Below are 20,048 nucleotides of genomic sequence, written 5' to 3' on the forward strand. Positions count from 1 at the left end.
TATTTACATTTAAAAAAAAAAGAGAGAAAACAGATTGCATAGAGATCTTGACAGCTACTTCAGAAGAATAGGATGAGAGAGTCCCTGTGTCCCTATGTCCCTCTGCCTCACAAGTTGTTCTCTATAAATAGCGTGCATGAAATGATATTTACTTTGGGTTCCGGGATACATGACAGATCTGGACAACGTCCGGCCTATAAACACATAAAGTTAGCAGCTACTACTGTCAGTCTTTTTGCTGTTCTGGGATATGAAATGTTTGAGATGTCAGTTACTACCTATAGAGGGGCTAGTTTTAGCATCAGCTGGATTATTCTCTCTGTAACGCTTGGAACATCTAAAACCACTGATATAAAACTCCCTTAAAATTATGTGATATCAACAAAACAGAATATAAATTACATATACTAGCTGCCCATCTCAGCTCACCACTCCCAAGACAGAGGGGAGGAAGCAAAATAAATACATAGATTTTTTTTTTTTAAAGAAGAAATCTGTTTTCTGGATAATCTAACAAGAGTTGAAAGAAAGGAAATATAATTAAACTTCATTGTACTTAAAATAAAAATTTTAAAAGGTTCCCCTATTCCCTATCAAATCTGGGCTGACAGGCATGTTATTTAATTGCCCATAAATGAGCTTCCTTAAATAGCACCCATTAATACCCCAATTTCAGCATCAGCCTGTGCACAGAGAGAAAAAGATAAACTTTGAAATGGCTAAAAAGCAAAACAAACTGCTTTCTTAAAATGTCAGCAGAATCTGAAATGATGAAAAGCCATGAGGGGGAACAAAACCTTCCTACCTTCAGCTGTGGATGAAGCAGCCAGGCCCCAGACCACTGACTGCAAAGTCAGAGTCTAATCTGAACTGATGTCAAGGTAAGACATCTGCTTTGTCAGAAACACCAGAGATACTGAAAAATGGAGCACAAACCATTATTGAAACCATAATCTGCACCAAAAGCAAATCTATGAGTCTAGTCAAGGGTGGCTCATGCATAATTTACCCCTGGCATCCAACACATTTCCCCCCCCCCCCCCCCGGATAGCCTGCCAGGGTCTCAAACTCAATGTATCTAAAACAGAATATAATATCTCCTCCTTAAACCAATTCTCTGGCAACTTTCTTATTTCTATATCACCAATTATCCTAGTCTTGAAGCCAAAAAAAATCATTTCTACTGCCTTCCTCTCCTTCAATCACATGCCCAGTCAACTACCTAGTAATAATAACAACTAGCATCTTTTTAGGGCTAACTGTAAGCTGAGCACAGTACCAGGCACTATTTACTCCTTGCAACTAACCTGCCAAACAGGTGTAATTATTCCCATTACGCTTATAAGGAAACTGAGGTTCAGGTGGTTAAGTAACTTGATAAAGGTCCCATAGCTAGTAAGCAGCAAAACCCAAACCAGAGACACACCCTGTCTTTGGCACCCATGCTCATGTATTATTCACACTATCACAATCTCATATCCACCCATAAGTTAGTTCTTCCATCCCTAATGCCATCACTCTGGGTTAGGCCTTTATTACTTTTTGTGTAAACCTTCAGACTTTTTTCCTCCAACTGTATCCTGCACAGGTGTGCGGCATTAAACTTCTTGACTGCTACCTTGTTCATGACATTCTCTTCCCCTTAAAAATGTTCACTGTTCCCCAAATAGTACAGACTTCCTCCATCCAAAGCCTTCCATCAACTGGATTTTCCCCCATCCTCCTGAAAACATGCAACTTTACAGTCAAGTCTAATTCTTTGCCACTCTCCAAAAATATGGCGTGAATTCCCATTTTCTGCTTATAATTAAGTAATTAATATCACCTAGAACACTGTCCAACTCATTCTGCAGGGCTCAACTCAAATGGTATCTTTGTAAAGATGCTTTCTCTGAAAGGAGGGAAATGACTAAAGAAGAAGAAAAGAAGTGTTATTTCTGTTTGAGAGCTTTCTGTCAGGCATTGTTCTAAAAAAATTCTGCATGACCAATGAAATGGGTACAACTATTATCTCCAGTTTACAGATAGAGAATTGAAGCATAGAGCAGTTAAGTAACTAGCCAGGGTCGCTTTGCTGTGTAAAGTCAAGATTCAAATCCATATTATTGGGCTCTAGAGGCCCCTTTCTTAACCATTTTACTCTAGTGAACTCTAAGAAGTGATCCTTCTTAACTTTCATGGATGGGTCAAGCTGATCACATCGGAATCTACTGATCAATCTTAGTATCACCAAAAACAGGACACCTAGACAATACATGCCTCTTAAAGTTATACAAGTAAGCAATTCACCACAGGCCTATAAGCATCCTTGCCAAATAAACTGCACTGGAATCTAATTATGGCTCCCCTCAGTGCTTCTCAAACTTTAATGAGCAAACACATCATCTAGGGATCTGGTTAAAAAGCAGATTCTGACTCAGTGGGTTAGGATGGGGCCTAAGAGTCTGTATTTCTAAGAAGCTCCCAGGAGACGCTTATGCTGCGGGACCACACTGTGAATAGCAAAGCTCCAGAATGTGGATCTAATCACCAGCTGACAAGACACAGGAGGGATAGAGGAACAAATTAAGCAACTCATGGCTGGGGCTAGAACACAGTGATGAGGCACTTGCCTCAAGGGCAAAATTTAAGGGTGTGCCAAAAAATACAGTAATGGAGATAAATACTTTAATATGTATTTTCCAAAATCAAAATGAATGCAAAAAAATTATAATGAATATAATAACAATTTTAAATAAAGTCAGGGCCAATATCACTGGTTTTTCTTCTTGCCTCAGGCTCCCATATGGCTCTGCACAGCTACGCAGAAGCTATCTGCCCAGTTGAGGGTATGAAATATTCTACAGGGCAAATGTAGACCTAGTTTCTAAAACATGTAAATATTATCAAAAGAAGGGGAATTGTAGTTTAAGAGACTTAAGAGACAGAAACTCATTTTGATATTCATTTGAACAAAAAGCACTGTAAAACAGACAACGTGGAGACAATAAGAAAAACAGAAACACAGACTGAATATTAGATAATATAAAAAAATTATTTTTGTTTTTTCAAGTTCATGATAATAATGACACTGTGATTTTTTTTAAGTCCTTACCTACTGGAGTAAGGTATTGCAGTATTTATGGGTAAAATGATATAATATCTGGGTTTACTTTAAACTACTCCAGTAAAAAAAAAAAAAAAAAGTAGAGGACATAGATGAAACAAAATTAGTGAAATGTTGATATCTGCTATAGCTGAGTAATGTTACTTAGAGATTCATTATACTATTCTCTAATTTTTATATGCTTAAGATTTTCATAATAAAAAGTTTTTTAAATTAATCTTTTTTTTCTTTAGGCACCCTTAACATTTACTTTGTACCCCTCAAACAGAACATAGCACATAGTTGTGCCTTATATATCTCTAACAAAAATAGGTACTTTTTTTATTTTTTTGAGATAGGGTCTCACTCTGTCGCCCAGGCTGGAGTGCAATGGTGCGATCTTGGCTCACTGCAACCTCCAATTCCTGGGTTCAAGTGATTCTGCTGCCTCAGCCTCCCAAGTAGCTGAAATTACAGGTGCCCACCACCATGCCCAGCTAATTTGTTATATTTTTTGTAAAGACATGGCTTCATTATGTTGGCCAGACTGGTCTCGAACTCCTGACCTCGTGATCCGCCTGCCTCAGCCTCCCAAAGTGTTGGGATTACAGGCATGAGCCACCACTCCTAGCCTAAAATAGGTACTATTTTTAATATGTGCCAGGAGCAGTGATTAGTGTCACAATAACATTGTGACATATTGCACAGGTAAATAAAAGTGAAGTTTAACAGGCTAAATAACTTGCCCAACGTCACACATCCAGAAAGTGGCAAAGGCAAGACTTAAACCCAGACCCCACTGGCTCAGAAGCTCACACTCTGAAGCACTATGGTATAACAATTTCTCTTACACCAAATGGATTGTATGATAGAAGGTAATCTCAGTTTACAGTTCTTCATCTCTCTCACAGTCCTAAGACACAGTGGCCATTTTGAGAGGTTAGGATCAGGACTATCTGGCTTTGTATGATGGCTCTGATACCAGCTGTGTGACCTTCAGCAAATTACTTCATCTTGCTGCCCCTAACTTTCTTCATCTATATAGGGCTATTAATCTCACATGAGTCTGAGATTAATAACCATCTCATAGAGTTATAGGAAGATGAAATGAGTTAATAAATGTAAAGTGCTCAGAATTGTGCCTGGCACATGGCAATCACTGATTAAGTATTAGCTATTATTATCATTATTATTATTATTATATTTTATTTTTGAGACGGAGTCCTGCTCTGTTGCCCAGGCTGGAGTGCAGTGGCATGATCTCGGCTTACTGCAGCCTCCACCTCCCGGGTTCAAGCAATTCTCCTGCCTCAACCTCCTGAGTAGCTGGGACTACAGGTGCACACCACTACACCCAGCTAATTTTTGTATTCTCAGTAGAGACAGGGTTTCACCATGTTGGCCAGGATGGTCTTGATCTCCTGACCTCGTGATCTGCCTGCCTTGGCCTCCCAAAGTGCTGGGATTACAGGTGTGAGCCACCATTATTAGTAGTACGTTCTCAATAAAATAGAATGACACTGAACACACCCCTCAGGCAAACTCATAATCATTTATTTTTACTACTTCTAAGAAACTGTTTTTGACCATAGAACTTGAAAGGTGGCTTGTACCAATGCTTAGAAAAGCCAATATACAGTAATCAAAATTAATGTTCCTATGTTTGGAGAAAGAAAGCTCCAATATTAATTAAAACCTTTAAACACAAGGACCAGGACCATTGCTACAGTAACACACTTGCTTTGCAAGCTTAATGTCAAGGAATTTATGGTGTCTGTGGGATTTTAAAATCTCCAGGAAGGTACCAGGATCCTAAGCTGAGAAGCTAGATGCTCCACAGAAATAAATAGGAGGTGCCAGGCATGGTGGCTCACGCCTGTAATCCCAGCACTTTGGGAGGCAGAGGAGGGTGGATCACTTGAGGTTAGGAGTTCAAGACCAGCCTGGCCAACATGGTGAAACCCCATCTCTACTAAAAATACAAAAAAAATTTAGCCCGACATGGTGGCACGCACATGTAGTCCCAGCTATTAGGGAGACTAAAGCAGAAGAACTGCTTGAACCTGGGAGGTGGAGGCTGCAGTGAGCCAAGATCATGCCAAGATCACACCACTGCACTCTAGCCTGGAAGACCGAGTGAGACTCTGTCTCAAAAAACAAAAACAAAGAAAAAAAACAAACAAAAAAGAAATAAATGGGATGCCCCTGGGTCACAGGCCAAGGTGGGTAGCAGAACTGGTGTCAGAAGCACTAAGCCAAAGGAATAAACTGAGAACCATGTGCCAGAACTAAGCAGGAGCTAAGCTAGCGTTAACTGCTCAGCCATGGGAGTTAGTTGGGGAGTTGTGCCAAAGCTCACCAGCCAAAATGATGGGGAGACAGACCAGAGCTGGCAAGAGCGAGGACAAGGTCCGCAGTGATACAGGAACAATCTGAGCCCAAATCAGATGGAAAAGGCTTCTGACATGGCTTGCTGCTTTTAACCACGTATGGCAGGCCTCTTTTGTAGTTATGTTGGGTCAGTCTTAAAACTATACTTTTCCAAGCTGTCTTATTACATATGAAAGGTGAAATAAATAAAAGGCTCAGACCTTAGACCGCCTGGCAGATCCACATCTCCCTTCCCACTGGCGGTCTCTGAAGTCCCTCACAACCCAGTCACCAGCAGCACCTGGTTTTAACTTCCACAGAGCTGAGTATGTATTATATCAAGTTTACTCACAATTACTAGCATTTATTGAACCCTTAAATCTAGCAGATAGGATGCTAACAGCTTTCCAGTTATATCAGTTAATCAATCCTTCAGTGACCCAATGACATATTGTTATTATCCCCATTGTACAGATGAAGAACCTAAGACACAGGGTCACGTTGCTAGGAAGCGTCAGTTCAGTCTGACTCCAGAGACAACTTTTTTACTCCACTGCCTCCTTTCTTATGCTACCTTTTATTTGCAGACTCTTTGCTGCTAAAAGGACCAGAAATGAGAGACTATTGCAGGTAAACTGCTGACATGATAAACCGAACAACCTGGAACATAATCTTCCCCAGGGAAGCTGGAAAGCTTGGTAAAAGCAGTTGAAGAGGAATGAGCAATCCTTAAACTGTCTTTACTTTCAGCAAACAGGGTCATTTTCTCCTCTGCAATCGCTCTTCTGGAGTTGAGAGGAGTCCCTGCTGCTCTTGTCAACTGCTGCAACCTGCTGTGGGGAAATTATGCAGAGGGGAAAAATATCACAGACTTCTTTTTCTTTGAAACTTGGGGGAAGGGAGAAAAAGAAGGGGGTGGAATTCTCAATGGAGAAAAAAATTATAAATACAGTAAAAATGGAATAGACCCTCCAAATAAATATCTGATATCAAAAGACAAACTAAGAGCAGTTATCAAAAGGGGTCAGATAAAAAGAAATTAAAATACGCAATTTTTCACAAATCTGTTACCAAAAAATATTTGTTTGCTATTCATACAAAATGTCAAGAGAAGCAGTATCTGGGCTAGAAAAAGATGATGACTCCAAAATCCATATATCATCCCTGAAAACAACTGTGTGGTTGTGATCCCTTACAGAGTGTGCAGAATGAGAATGGAACATGAGGGACACCAACATTCAAAGCAGGAAGATATCTAAAGGTACCTAAAAGGATATGGGCCAAGAAAATCAAATGTGGCATGAAAAGTATCCCTTTCATTTAACGACTAAGAGGCCATTAATGACCTCATCAAGAGCAGGTTCAATCAAATGACAAGCCATTTTACTAAGCTTATTCTCCAATGGAGGTAGGACTGCAAGTGTGAGATACACTTCTGAGGATGGTGTCAACGGAAGATGAGAGCAGGTCACCAAACACATGGGAATGCAGACTTGAGTGAAGATGCGTGAGCTAGGAAAGATTCTGACAAACAGAGGAGAGAGAAAGCGAAAGTCTGAGACTAAAGATGTAAGTGAGGAAATGGACAACCAATGAGAGGTGAAAGAACGGGAAGCGTCAGAGGGGCTGACCAGGAGGATGGCTGCCTCAGCCACTGAGACAGAGAGAAAGGATGTCAATATGCACTCTGGGATAACTGCCCATGTTTTTCATATTCTCTTTGAACTAGGAATTAGGTTGCCTAAGAATAAGTATAGAGAAGATAGAGTGGGTAAGGCAATTCATGAGTATTTCAAAATAAATTTTTGTAGAAATTGAAAGAGTAACCTATGAATTTAGGGTATAATTTCCTTCAGAAGGACTCAACAGCCTAGGTTTGTGAATTCCGAGTGGTCAGTCAATAAGGTTGATATTTGCCCTCTGCACACTCATCCTTTCATTCTCATTTGTTCCATCTTCCAAAAGTAAAATGTGTGTCAAGTGTCTTCTATGTACTGGGCCTACAGGACAACACTGAGCAAGACAAACAGCACCCCTGCCTGTAGAGTCTTATGATATAACAGAAGAAACAAACAACAGAAAATCACTAATAGCAATGAATAATATATAGGAAGAGTTCATAGAACTATGGAGAAAATGTAAGAGGATTGTCTAAGCCTGACTAGAGGGGACAAGGAAGGCTTGCTTAAAGAAATAACATTTGAGACTTGGAGGAATGATAGTTGCCTAAGGAAGAAGAGAAAGTCAGAGTGTTCCATGGAGAACAACATGTGCAAGGACATTCCAAGAAATCCTGAAACAGAAAGAACATGTCACTCTGGAAGATAGGAAAGGTCCATGTGTTAAAGTATAAAATGGTGCAAGTCCAGAGATGTATGCAGGGGCCAAGCACATGTAGAGCTGGCAAGAATATTGTGCTTCCAGTCTCAAAGCAATGGCAATCTGTACTTAAAAAGGATTACTCTAGCAACAGTGTCCAAAATAGATTAGAAACCGGCAAAGTAGGTGCCAGAACAGTGAGGAGGCCATTATTAAGGACCCAGGCAAGAGATGATAGTAGCATGAACAAAAGCCATGACAGTGAGGACAGGAAAAAGAAACTCAATACATTAAGAGATGTAGAGGGAGCAAAATCCTTTATAATGTATGACCTGGATGCGGGGAATGAAGGAGGATAAAGGATGATGCATAAATTCCTAGTTTGGGAATTTTTTTTTTTTTTTTTTTTGAGACAGAGTCTCTCTCTCTCTGTTACCCAGGTAGAGTGTGGAGTGCAATGATATGATCTCGGCTCACTGCAGCCTCTGCCTCCTGGGTTCACGCAATTCTCCTGTCTCAGCCTCCCGAGTAGCTGGGATTACAGGCATGTGCCACCACATCCAGCTAATTTTATATTTTTAGTAGAGATAGGGTTTTGCCATGTTGGCCAGGCTGGTCTCGAACTCCTGACCTTAGTTGATCTGCCTGCCTTGGACTCCCAAAGTGCTGGGATTACAGGCGTGAGCCACCACGCCTGGCCTAGTTTGGGAAATTGGATGGTGAGTGGTACCAATTACTGGGAAGGAACAGGTTTGGCAGGAAAGCTTTTTACTTTATTTTTCATCTGTTAAGTTTGAGGCAGCTGTGAAGCATCCAAATAGACAAATAAGTAGCTGACTGTATATACAGGTCTGGAATTCAAAAGAGGTCTTTATAGGGACAAAAATCTGGGAGATGGCTTCATATTGCTGGTAACTGAAGACATCATGAGTGATGAGATCATGCAGGAAGAGGATATAAAGTGAGAAGAAGGCCTAGGGCAGAGTTCTAGAGAGCTACTCCTCTAATGCTTGAGTAGAAGGGAAGAGAAGAGTAACAAAGGAGGTTGAGCACAGTGGCTCACGCCTGTAATCCCAGCACTTTGGGAGGCAGAGGCAGGAGGATCACCTGAGGTCCGGAGTTCAAGACCAGCCTGACCAACATGGAGAAACCCTGTCTCTACTAAATACAAAATTAGCCAGGTGTGGTGGCGCATGCCTGTAATCCCAGCTACTCAGGAGGCTGAGGCAGAGGTTGCGGAGAGCTGAGATCATGCCATTGCACTCCAGCCTGGGCAACAAGAGCGAAACTCCGTCTCAAAAAAAAAAAAAAAAGAAAAAAAAAGTAACAAAGGAGAAGAAGAAGAAACAGCCAGAGACAGAGGAGGAAAAACAGGATTTGGGGAGTCAAAAGACAAAAAAATGAAGCATTTCAAGGAGAGTCAACAGTGTCTAAAGCTGAGTGGCTGATATGGTTTGGCTGTGTCCCCACCAAATCTCATCCTGAACTATAGTTTCCGTAATCCCCATGTGTCATGGGAGGGGCCCAACAGGAGGTAATTGAATCATGGGGGTGGTTACCTCCATGCTGTGCTCATGAAAGTGAGTGAGTTCTCACAAGATCGGATGATTTTATAAAGGGGCTTTGCCCCTTTTGTTCAGCACTTCTCCTTGCTATCATCATGTGAAGGAGGATGTGTTTGCTTCCCCTTTTGCCATGACTGTAAGTTTCCTGAGGCCGCCCCAGCATGTGGAACTGTGGGTCAATTAAACCTCTTTCCTTTATAAATTACCCAGTCTCAGGTATCTTTATTAGCAGCGTGAGAACAGACTAATACAGTGGTCAAGAGGAATGCAACATAAAACTGGTGAAAATGATTACAATGAAAATTGGAGAGGATGTGGCATGAGTGGGAGATAGGAAAGCAGAGAGAACCTATTCAAAAAGTTTTATCAGCAGAATGTGCTGTCATGCACCTATAGTCTCAGCTTCTCAGGAGGCTGAAGTGGGAAGATCACTTAAGCTCAGGATTTTGAGGCTGCAGTGAGTTATGATCGCATCACTGCGCTCCGGCCTGGCTGACAGAGCGAGATCCCATCTCTAAACACAACAAAAACGAAAACAAACCTTTAGTTGTGAAAACGAGAGGAAATGAGAGATTAAAAGGCCCAGGAATGACGTGAAAAATGGAGTTGAGGAACATATGATGTGTTGGATCAAGGAATCTATGATATGAAAAAGATGAAAAGCAAGGAAAAGTGATCGATTGGGAAGAAAACAGAGGAGCCAAGGGACAAGAAATCCTAGTAACACTGAAGAGCAGAAGTAATGGAATGAAAAAAACTGGAATAATAGAAGGCCGTAATGACAGAACGGGATACTGAAGTTCCATATTTCAGAAGTGGAACAGGGGCAAGTGATAAAGTTTAGCATTCAACCAATGAGAAGGGGGTGAAGTTGGAAGAAGGTGGAGTAGTGGGTCAAAGTTGCAGATACAGGAGAAGTCAAGGAAAGTGGGGGTAGATTGTTAGGTAGGTCATCCACACAGACACTCGGGGTGTCCAGGAAGATAACAGGACTTAGAAAGAAAGTGACATTGATAAGCCAGGCACCAAAGCCTAAGCTGAATGTAACCGAGATCCCAGAAGGCTGGAATATTTATGGTTTTATTAGATAGCCAGATATAAGGCTTGAAGGATGGATGATGTATAAGATGGAAGATAAATGGTTTGGAACAGCTACTGAAGGGCCAGGAGAATCCCAACATCCTTACGCCCCGATCCCATTTGAAAGGACAGAGATGGGAGCAAAATGACGGATAAAACGCAGGGATAATGTGCATTGCATCTCCCACCTGGACAGACAGAACAGTGTGTGGAGAATCACACTGTGATCTTTTGTTCCAAGAACCACCACAGTAATGTACCAGGAAAACTGAAAGAATTCACAGATCCTTTGAAAGACGCGACACGCTGTTGCAAATGCTGCAAGACAGACGAAAAACTGTGATTCCCCAAAGTGTGAGGGGGGAAAACCTGCCTCTGAACACACATCCCTTCCAGGGAATTTGAAAATCCAGATCATGGGAGAAGGATTTAACCTTACACAGAGCTGGAACAAATGTAGGGAACTGTGTGAAATAAAAAAGTAGAAGCAGCAGCAGGAAGAACCCTGTAGGCACACCCAGTCTCCAGCTTAAGCCCACAGATGCCATCCCCGACTATATCTTGCAGAAGCCACCAACGTTGTGGGCAGACAAGTGTGGAGAGTGTGGCCTGAAAGCCTTGCCTGCTTTCTCAGCGGGGAAGCTTATGACCTGGGGCAGGTCTGAGTTCTGCGCACAGGCTGCCTGGATCTAAACTTGGCACTGTTAGCAGAGCACTCTGGAAGTGAGAACAGCCTCACTAAATGCGTGGGAGCTGGATGAGGCCTTTCACTACCAGCTATCCCCTACTTCCCTGGTGAACCATACGGCACAACAGAAGCAGCCATAATACCCTCTGGAACATAACCCCACTGGCCTGAGAACCACCTCCCCATACCCCACAGTAGCCACAGCAAGCCCTCCCCAAGGACAGTCTTAGCTCAGACCCACCTAACCCTGCCCGCACCTGAAGGTATTTCTCTATGAGCCCTGGTAGCTGAACACAAAATATAGAAACTCTTGGGAGTTTTATGGCCCCACCCATCACCTGAGAAACCAGAATATTTGCCCCAACTTAGGGCAAGTTCAAATCCCACTATTACTACCGCAGTTGGTGTTCTCTTGCAAGTGCCACCTCCTGGCTGAAGGTCAACCAACTCAGGCCATTACCACAACTCATGACAGAGTAACACTGCTACCAGGAAGGAGAAAACAACAGCTAACACCACTGCCTGCAACATCCTGGCTAACCAAAGGTCCTGAGTCTATCCATGTGACAACTTCACTACTTGCATAACCAGCATTCAAGAAAGCCAGCACACTAAACCTATCTACAGCCAAGGATCCTCACAGAGTCTATATCATTCACCTGCCACTTCCACCAGAGCAGGTGCTGGTACCCATGGCTGACAGACCTGAAGATGGATTACATCACAGGACTCTTTGCAGACATTCCCCAGCACTGGCTCAGAGCCCGCTATCCCTGCTGGGTGGCTAGAAGATCCAGAAGACCAGTAACAATCACTGCACTTTGGTTCTCAGGAAGCCCCATCCCTAGGAGGAGCAAGAGAGCACGACATCAAGGAATCACTTCATGGGACAAAAGAATCTGAAGAGCAGGCCTTGAGTTCCAGATCCTTCTGCTTGTGAGTAGTTTCTCACAGCACAGACAAAATTGCAGCACTGGACGCAGTAGGGAAAGTTTGCACCTAAACCCCAACAGGCAGGCAGCCTCTGATCACATAGGGCCTTGGAGAAGAGGTCCTTGTTCCCTACTGGCACTCCACTGCAGAGGAACTCAAACAAATCAGCAAGAAAAAAGCAAATAATTCCATCAAAAAGTGGCCTAAGGACATGAATAGACAATTCTCAAAAGATATACAGATGGCCAACAAGTATATGAAAAAATGCTCAATATCACTAATTATCAGGGAAATGCAAATTTTTTTAAAAAATGAGATACCACCATACTCCTGCAAGAATGGCCGTAATTAAAAAATTAAAAAATAACAGATGTTGGCATGGATGTGGTGAAAGGGGAACACTTACGCTGCTAGTGGGAATGTAAATTAGTACAACCACTATGGAAAACAGTATGGAGATTCCTTAAATAACTAAAAGCAGAACTACCATTAAATCCAGCAATCCCACTACTGGATATCTACCCAAAGGAAAAGAAGTCATTATATGAAAAAGACACTTGCATATGCATGTTTACAGCAGCAAAATTTGCAACTGCAGAAATATGGAACCAACTTAAATGCCCATCAACGAGAGGCTAAAGAAAAGGTGGTATATATACACCATGGAATACTACTCAGCCATAAAATAAAATGGAATAATGGCACTTGCAGCAAACTGGATGGAGTTGGAGACCATTACTCTAAGTGAAGTAACTCAGGAATGGAAAGCCAAACACCATATATTCTCATTTATAAGTGAGAGCTAAGCTATGAGGACACAAAGGCATGAGAATGATATAAGGGACTCTGGGGACTCAGGGGAAAGGTGGGAGTTGGGTGAGGAATAAAAAACTACACACTGGGTACAGTGTACACTGCTCCGGTAACAGGTACACCAATATCTCAGAAATCACCACTAAAGAACTTATCTACGTAACCAAAAACCACCACCTGTTGCCCAAAAACTATTAAAATAAAATGTGTAAAAACCACAATAATAAAATGACCTGATTGGGGGAAAAAGAAGAAGAAGAAGAAGAAGAAGAAAGGACAAGGCAGCTTCCACTCAAGAAGACGACAGGGTAAGACTTTCTCATGGTAAAACAAGTTTGGTATAAAGAATGTGAGCACTGTTCTGTGAAAAGGTTGGGGATATATAGGCAAAAAAAATGGGGGGAGGGCAACAAAAGGAAAAGTATCACAGCATAATAAAGGCCATATATCATGAGCCCACAGCTAACATCATACCCAATTTTGAAACACTGGAAGTTTTTCTTTTTTTCTTTTTTTTTTTTTTTGAGACGGAGTCTCGCTGTGTCGCCCAGGCTGGAGTGCAGTGGCGCGATCTCGGCTCACTGCAAGCTCCGCTTCCCAGGTTCACGCCATTCTCCCGCCTCAGCCTCCGAGTAGCTGGGACTACAGGCGCCCGCCACCGCGCCCGGCTAGTTTTTTGTATTTTTAGTAGAGACGGGGTTTCACCATGTTAGCCAGGATGGTCTCGATCTCCTGACCTCGTGATCCACCCGCCTCGGCCTCCCAAAGTGCTGGGATTACAGGCTTGAGCCACCGCGCCCGGCCTGGAAGTTTTTCTTCTAAGATCAGGAATAAGACAAAGATGTTACTCACCACTTCTACTCAGCATAGCACAGGAAGTTCTAGCCAGAGCAATGAGGCAAGAAAAAGAAATAAAGGTATCCAAATTGGAAAGGAAGAAGTAAAATTATCCCTATTCACAGATGACATAATCTTATCTACAGAAACCCTAAAGATTCTACACCAAAAAAAAAAAAAAAAAAAAAAAAAAATCTGTTAGAACTAATAAATTCAGCAAAGTCGCAGGATACACACCACACAAAAATCAGTTATATTTCTATATCCTAAGAATGAACAATCTGAAAAGGAAATTAAGAACACAATCCCATTAACAATTGTGTCAAAAGAATAAAATACTTAGGAATAAACATAAGCAAGTAGGTAAAAGACTTACATGCTAAAAACTACAAAACACTGCTGAAAGAAATTAAAGAGGACAATTAAATAAAAAGACATCCTATGTTCATAAATTAGAAGACTTAATATTGTTAAAATGTCTATTCTACAAAGCAATGTACAGATTCAATGCAATCCCAATGACATTTTTTGCAAAAATAGAAAAAACTATCCCAAAATTCATATGGAATCTCAAGAAACCCCCAAATATCCAAAACAATCTTGAAAAAGAACAAGGATGGAAGCCTCATACTTAATGAATTTTAAAATATATTACAAAGCAACAGTCCAGTATGGTATTGGCATAAATACAGATATATAGACTAATGAACAACAGAGAGCCCAGAAATAAATCCTCATCTATATAGTCAAATGATCTTCAACAGGGATGCCAAGACCACACAATGGGGAAAGGACAGTCTCTTCAAGAAATGGTATTGGGAAAACTAGATATCGATATGGAAAATAATGAAGCTAAACCCCTATCTTGTATCATATAAAAAAATTAACTCAAAATCTGTTAAAGACCTAAATGTAAGACCCAATATAAAACTCCTGGAAGAACACACAGGGAAAAGCTTCATGACACCGGATTTAGCAATGGTTTCTTGAATATAACACCAAAAGCAGAGGCAAACAAAAGCAAAAGTAGACAAATGGGCCTTAACCAAACTAAAAACAACGTATATCAAAGGACACGATCAATCGTGTAAAAAGGCCAGCTACAGAATAGGAAACAATATATTCCAAATTCTATAATCTCACAAGGGGTTAGTATCTGGAATTCATAAAGAACTCTTACAAGTCAACAACAACAACAACAAAAAACTCAATTAAAAATGGAAAAAGGACTTGAACAGACATTTCTCCAAAGATTTTTAAATGGCCAACATGCATGTGAAAAGATGCTCAACTTCCTTAATCATTAGAGAAATGCAAACCAAAACCACAATGACATATCATCTCATACCCATAAGGATAGCCCATATCAAACAAACAGAAAATAATGAGTGTTGATGAGGGTGTGGAGAAACTGAAAACTTTGTACACTGTGGTGGGATTGTAAAATTATGAGCTACAATGGAAAAACAGTATGAAGGCTCTTCAAAAAATTAAAAATAGACTACCATATGATCTAGCAATCCCACTTCTGGGCATATATCCAAAATAATTAAAAACAGGATCTCCAAGAGGTATCTGTACACTCAAGTTAATTGTAGCATGTTTCACAATAGTCAAGAGGTAAAAGTAACCAAAATGTCCATTGACAGATGTAAAGGCCATACCTCTTTAAACGTAAAGAATGTATCTTTACATTTAGAGATAATATAGACCGGGCACGGTGGCTCACACCTGTAATCCCAGCACTTTGGTAGGCCAAGGAGGGCAGATCACCTGAGGTCAGGAGTTCGAGACCAGCCTGGCCAACATGGTAAAACCCTGTCTCTACTAAAAATGGAAAAATTAGCCAGGCATGGTGCACGCGCCTGTAGTCGCAGCTGCTTGCGGGGCTGAAGCAGGAGAATCACTTGAACCTGGGAGGCAGAGGTTGCAGTGAGCCAAGATCACACCACTGCACTCCAGTCTGGGTGACAGAGCAGGATTCCATTTCAAAAAAAAAAAAAAAGAAAAGGTAAAGATAAACATTATGGACATTGTAAGTGAAATAAGCCAACCACAAAAAAATAAATACTATATGACTCACTGACACAAAGTATAAAGTGGTCAAATTCCTAGAAACAGAAAGTAGAATAGTGGTTGTCAAGGGCAGCTGGGGTGGGGCAGAAATGGGCAGTTGTTCAACGGGTACAGAGTTTCAGTTTTGCAAGATGAAAAAGTTCTAGTGGCCGGGCGCGGTGGCTCAAGCCTGTAGTCCCAGCACTTTGGGAGGCCGAGACGGGCGGATCACGAGGTCAGGAGATCGAGACCATCCTGGCTAACACGGTGAAACCCCGTCTCTACTAAAAAATACAAAAAACTAGCCGGGCGTGGTGGCGGGCGCCTGTAGTCCCAGCTACTCGGAGGCTGAGGCAGGAGAATGGCGTAAACCCCGGAGGCGGAGCTTGCAGTGAGCTGAGATCCGGCCACTGCACTCCAGCCTGGGCCACAGAGCGAGACTCCGTCTCAAAATAAATAAATAAAAATAAAAAAATAAAAATAAAAAGTTCTAGAGATTTGTTGAACAACAATGTGAAAATACTTAACACCATCAAACTGTAGATTTACAAATGGTTAAGGTGAAAATGTTTATGTCCCGTGTTTTTTCACAATTTTTTAAAAAGGCTAAATAGTACCAAATCATGCAAGAGAACAGTCTGAGAAAAAGAAGAGCAATAGAACAACAGGAGTTTGCATTTGCGGCAGTAACACTGAATGTCAATGGTGGAGAAAGAGCAAAATGAGGCCTCCAGGCTGCCACCACTCTTCTGGCTCAAGCTGTTTCAGATCCAATTTAGAACAAGGCCTCCATTAGTCCTGAAGACTTAATGGTCCTTTTTTAAAGTCTCAAGGTTACATGGGCAAGAACTTATCATGGTTCCTCTAAAGACATCCTGAACAGAGTACACAGTTCCTCGAATCTTCACCTAGTCATAGAAACAGCAGGAATCCTCAGTAGGTGGGAATTTCCCCCGACTGACCTAGTCATGACCTAGATTGGATGCACCTGCAAAGGGGCCTTGAGGACTCAAGTGTAGTTAGAAAAAGGAGAAGCCAAACACTCCATGCTCTATTTGTTAAAATATCTGCTCCACCCTTTTCTTAATTACAAATTTTAAACTTCTTACGTTTGCTCTTTTCCTTAGATGCTGGCTAATGGAATTCGAGCGTCTGGCCTTGACAATACTTAGAAAGAAAAGAAGGGGAATATATTCCAATTTTCCCACAGCTGCAAAAAAAGCAGACATCATGTTGTATCATAAAGTTATTCTCACAGTGGTGAACTGAGAGTGTTCACAAAATATCAATATGAATCTCTTTTCCAATGTGGAGACTTCTAGTTCAAAGAGTAATTGTTCTGTTTTCTGTTCAACAAAGCAGTCATTTAAGACATCTGGATTTTAGTATTGCTACATACTTAAAATGTAGTCCTTAATCTCCAAAAGACTGCAATTTGATTGGCTGCCATCATAATTTGTATAATTTTTATACAAAAACTTATCTGTTTATTTAAATCTTATTACCATGTTAAACTAAAAGAGGAGCTTTGGCACTTTCTTCTCCCTCCATGCATGAAGACTAATAAAATCCATGACTCCTCTGAATTCTTTATTTAAACAAAAGGTTTGAAAGCCTACTTCTCATTTAAGTCAATGTAGGCTAATGGGATAGATGAGGATAGTCACAGGGGATAGAGGAACAAATTCAGTAAGTGTCCCTTGATGACAGATCAAGAGACTATAGTAAGAAACGGAAGGAATAAAATGCCAGGGAGACATGAGTTCCAGTCCTTGCTTACTACTGTGAAAGGAAAATAAATCTTGGGGCCCCAAAATCACTAAGCTAAAGAAAAAAAGTCAAGCTGGGAACTGCTTGGGGCAAAAGTGCTTCCCATTCTTTTTTTTTGTTTTTTGAGACAGGGTCTCACTCTCCCACCCAGGCCGGAGTGCAGTGGCCTGATTTCAGCTCATCACCCAGGCTCAAGCGACTCTCTTGCCTCAGCCTCCCGAGCAGCTGGGACTACAGGTGTGCACCACTACTGTCTGGCTAATTTTTGTATTTTTGGTAGAGATGGGGTTTCACCATGTTGGCCAGGCTGGTCTTAACTCCTGACCTCAAAGGATCCACCTGCCTCGGCCTCCCAAAGTGCAGGGATTACAGGCGTGAGCCACCGCGCCCTGCCGCCTCCCATTCTATTCAAAGTCATCCCTCTGCTTACTGAGATAAATACATATTTGATTGTCTACTTGGGAGAGACCAATCAGAAACTCAAAAGAATGCAACCATTTGTCTCTTATCTACCTACGACCTGGAAGCTCCCTCCCTACTTTCAGCTGTCTCGCTTTTGTTTCAAGTTGTCCCACAATGACAAAAACATTGGTTTTTGTCCCAAGACCAAAACCAATGTTCATCTTACATATATTGATGTGTCATATCTCCCTAAAATGTATGAAACCAAGCTGTGCTCAGGCCACCCTGGGCACATGTCATCAGGACCTCGTGAGGCTGTGTCACAGGCGCACGTCCTTAACCGTGGTAAAATAAACTTACTAAATTGACTAAGCCCCGTCTCAGATTTTTGGTGTTTACACTAACTTGGGAAAGGACTTGTCTTTCTCTAGGATGTCTTAATTTCTTCAACCATAAAAGTAATGAATAAAAATAGCTTCCTTTCTGATCCCTCTACTTTATTCTCTATCCACTGGATATGAGTATATATGTAGTTCCAGCTCTGGTTACAAGAAGTCTTTGTTTTTGCTTTGAATCGCATTTGTTTTTCTTTTACACCACATTTTATAGAGATAAGCACAGCTGAACAAGATTTTAACCCGAAGCTCTTTGGGGCTGTTTCGCTGTGGGTGCAAAGGTGGGGTGGGGCTGTCAGATAATTACCAGTGTTTTCCATAGAGCCAATGGCCTCCCCAGGTCAGCAGGCAGAGCCCAGCTGTAGTTTTCTTCCAATGGTTTCGAAGCGTTTTAAAGAACACCGTCATCTTCTAGAGATTTGCTAGGTTAGTAGAGGCAGAAAAAGAAAAAAAAAATTTATCCATGATCTTCATGTAATGTCCCTATTACTCTATCTTCCACTCTTTTATCCTCTCCCACTCTTTTTCCCACTCATTCCTCTTCCTCCTTACCATTTTTCTGGCCTCAGCTCATCTTCTCCCTTCTATTCCCATCATCTTCATCTTCTCAGCCACCCACACATCCACCTTTCTTTCTTCCTATTTCCACCTAACCTATACTTCTTCCCTCTCTGATCACTTTTTCCTCATTGTAATAGAAGGAAGAGGGATGGGGCAGAAAGAGAGGAAGGGAATTCCAGGCTTCCTCTGGTTTTTCTGACTCCTTACAGCCTCACTGTACCACTGTTTAAGAGTATACATTTGTCTATCCATCATAAGTGTCCCAAAAACACAATAATAATACGAAGGGCGAGTTCAAAATAGAAGAAAATACCAGGTCCTCAACAGGAAAAGAAACAGAAAACATGTATAGAAAACTCAATGAAGAGGCAATGCACATGGCTATCTAAAAATGTTCAACTTCCTGAATAAAGACATGCAAATTACAGAGATCATTATTGACCAAAATAATTTTTTAAATGATCGTATTCACTGATGACATAATAAAATGATAGACACTCATACACTCCTTTAAAGAAGGCAAATTAGGAAGACTTTACTAAAAAACAGAGTGACACAACAGAATATCTTTATTCTTCATGACACTTATTATTTGATGATGCTTATATTCACTTGCTTGTTTATTAGCCTAATCCTACTGGAATGTAAACTCCATGAGAGTAAGGACATTGTTCTGGTCACTGCTGTATCCCATGCCTAAAGTAAGATCCGGCATACAATAGCTGTTTCAGAAATATTTGTTCAAGGGGCACCAGGGTAAGGAGGTGTCTCTCAGCACAGACAAGAACACTGCAGATATTTGAATATGAGCAGAACATGATACAAGTGATGGTTGACAAAGGTCTGAGTGAAATTGGTTATAAGGAATTTTAGAAAGTTGCCAAGAATCCTTAGAGAAAAATAAGTTTTAGTTAAATAAACAAACCTTTAAATAGTTAAAAAAAAAAAAAAGAAAGAAATATTTGTTCAATGAATAAGTTAAATAGCAATTAAATATTTTTTTACCCCAAATTTGTACTGATGTGGAAAAAACCCAAAACATAATGTTGAGTAAAATTAGCAGGATAAAAAGCCATATATAATTGGCATTATCCCAATTATGTTCAAACATGAGTATAAATAAAAAAAAAAACCAAGACAATTAAACAAAAACAAATTTTTTTTTTTTAGACAGG

At 41.0% G+C, this 20,048-nt stretch overlaps 1 protein-coding gene across 2 annotated transcripts in view; it reads right to left on the reverse strand.

Moving 5' to 3' along the window:
• The window catches only part of AGK (acylglycerol kinase), a 103,264-nt gene that overhangs the window by 79,997 nt on the left and 3,219 nt on the right, over positions 1-20,048 (reverse strand). Inside the window, exons 1-2 of one of the 2 annotated variants that reach the window (XM_010359817.2) lie at positions 18,865-19,707; positions 18,620-18,734 (exon numbers count right to left, since the gene is read on the reverse strand). In XM_010359817.2, the coding sequence (XP_010358119.1) occupies positions 18,620-18,720 (101 nt within the window). In that variant the 5' untranslated portion in view covers positions 18,721-18,734; positions 18,865-19,707. Of the gene's footprint in view, positions 1-18,619; positions 18,735-18,864; positions 19,708-20,048 lie in introns of those variants that run through there. The other variant, XM_010359816.2, reaches the window with a different exon arrangement.

This window comes from Rhinopithecus roxellana, chromosome 6 (genome assembly GCF_007565055.1).
Source record: "Rhinopithecus roxellana isolate Shanxi Qingling chromosome 6, ASM756505v1, whole genome shotgun sequence".
In the NCBI taxonomy this organism is placed as follows: domain Eukaryota; kingdom Metazoa; phylum Chordata; class Mammalia; order Primates; family Cercopithecidae; genus Rhinopithecus; species Rhinopithecus roxellana.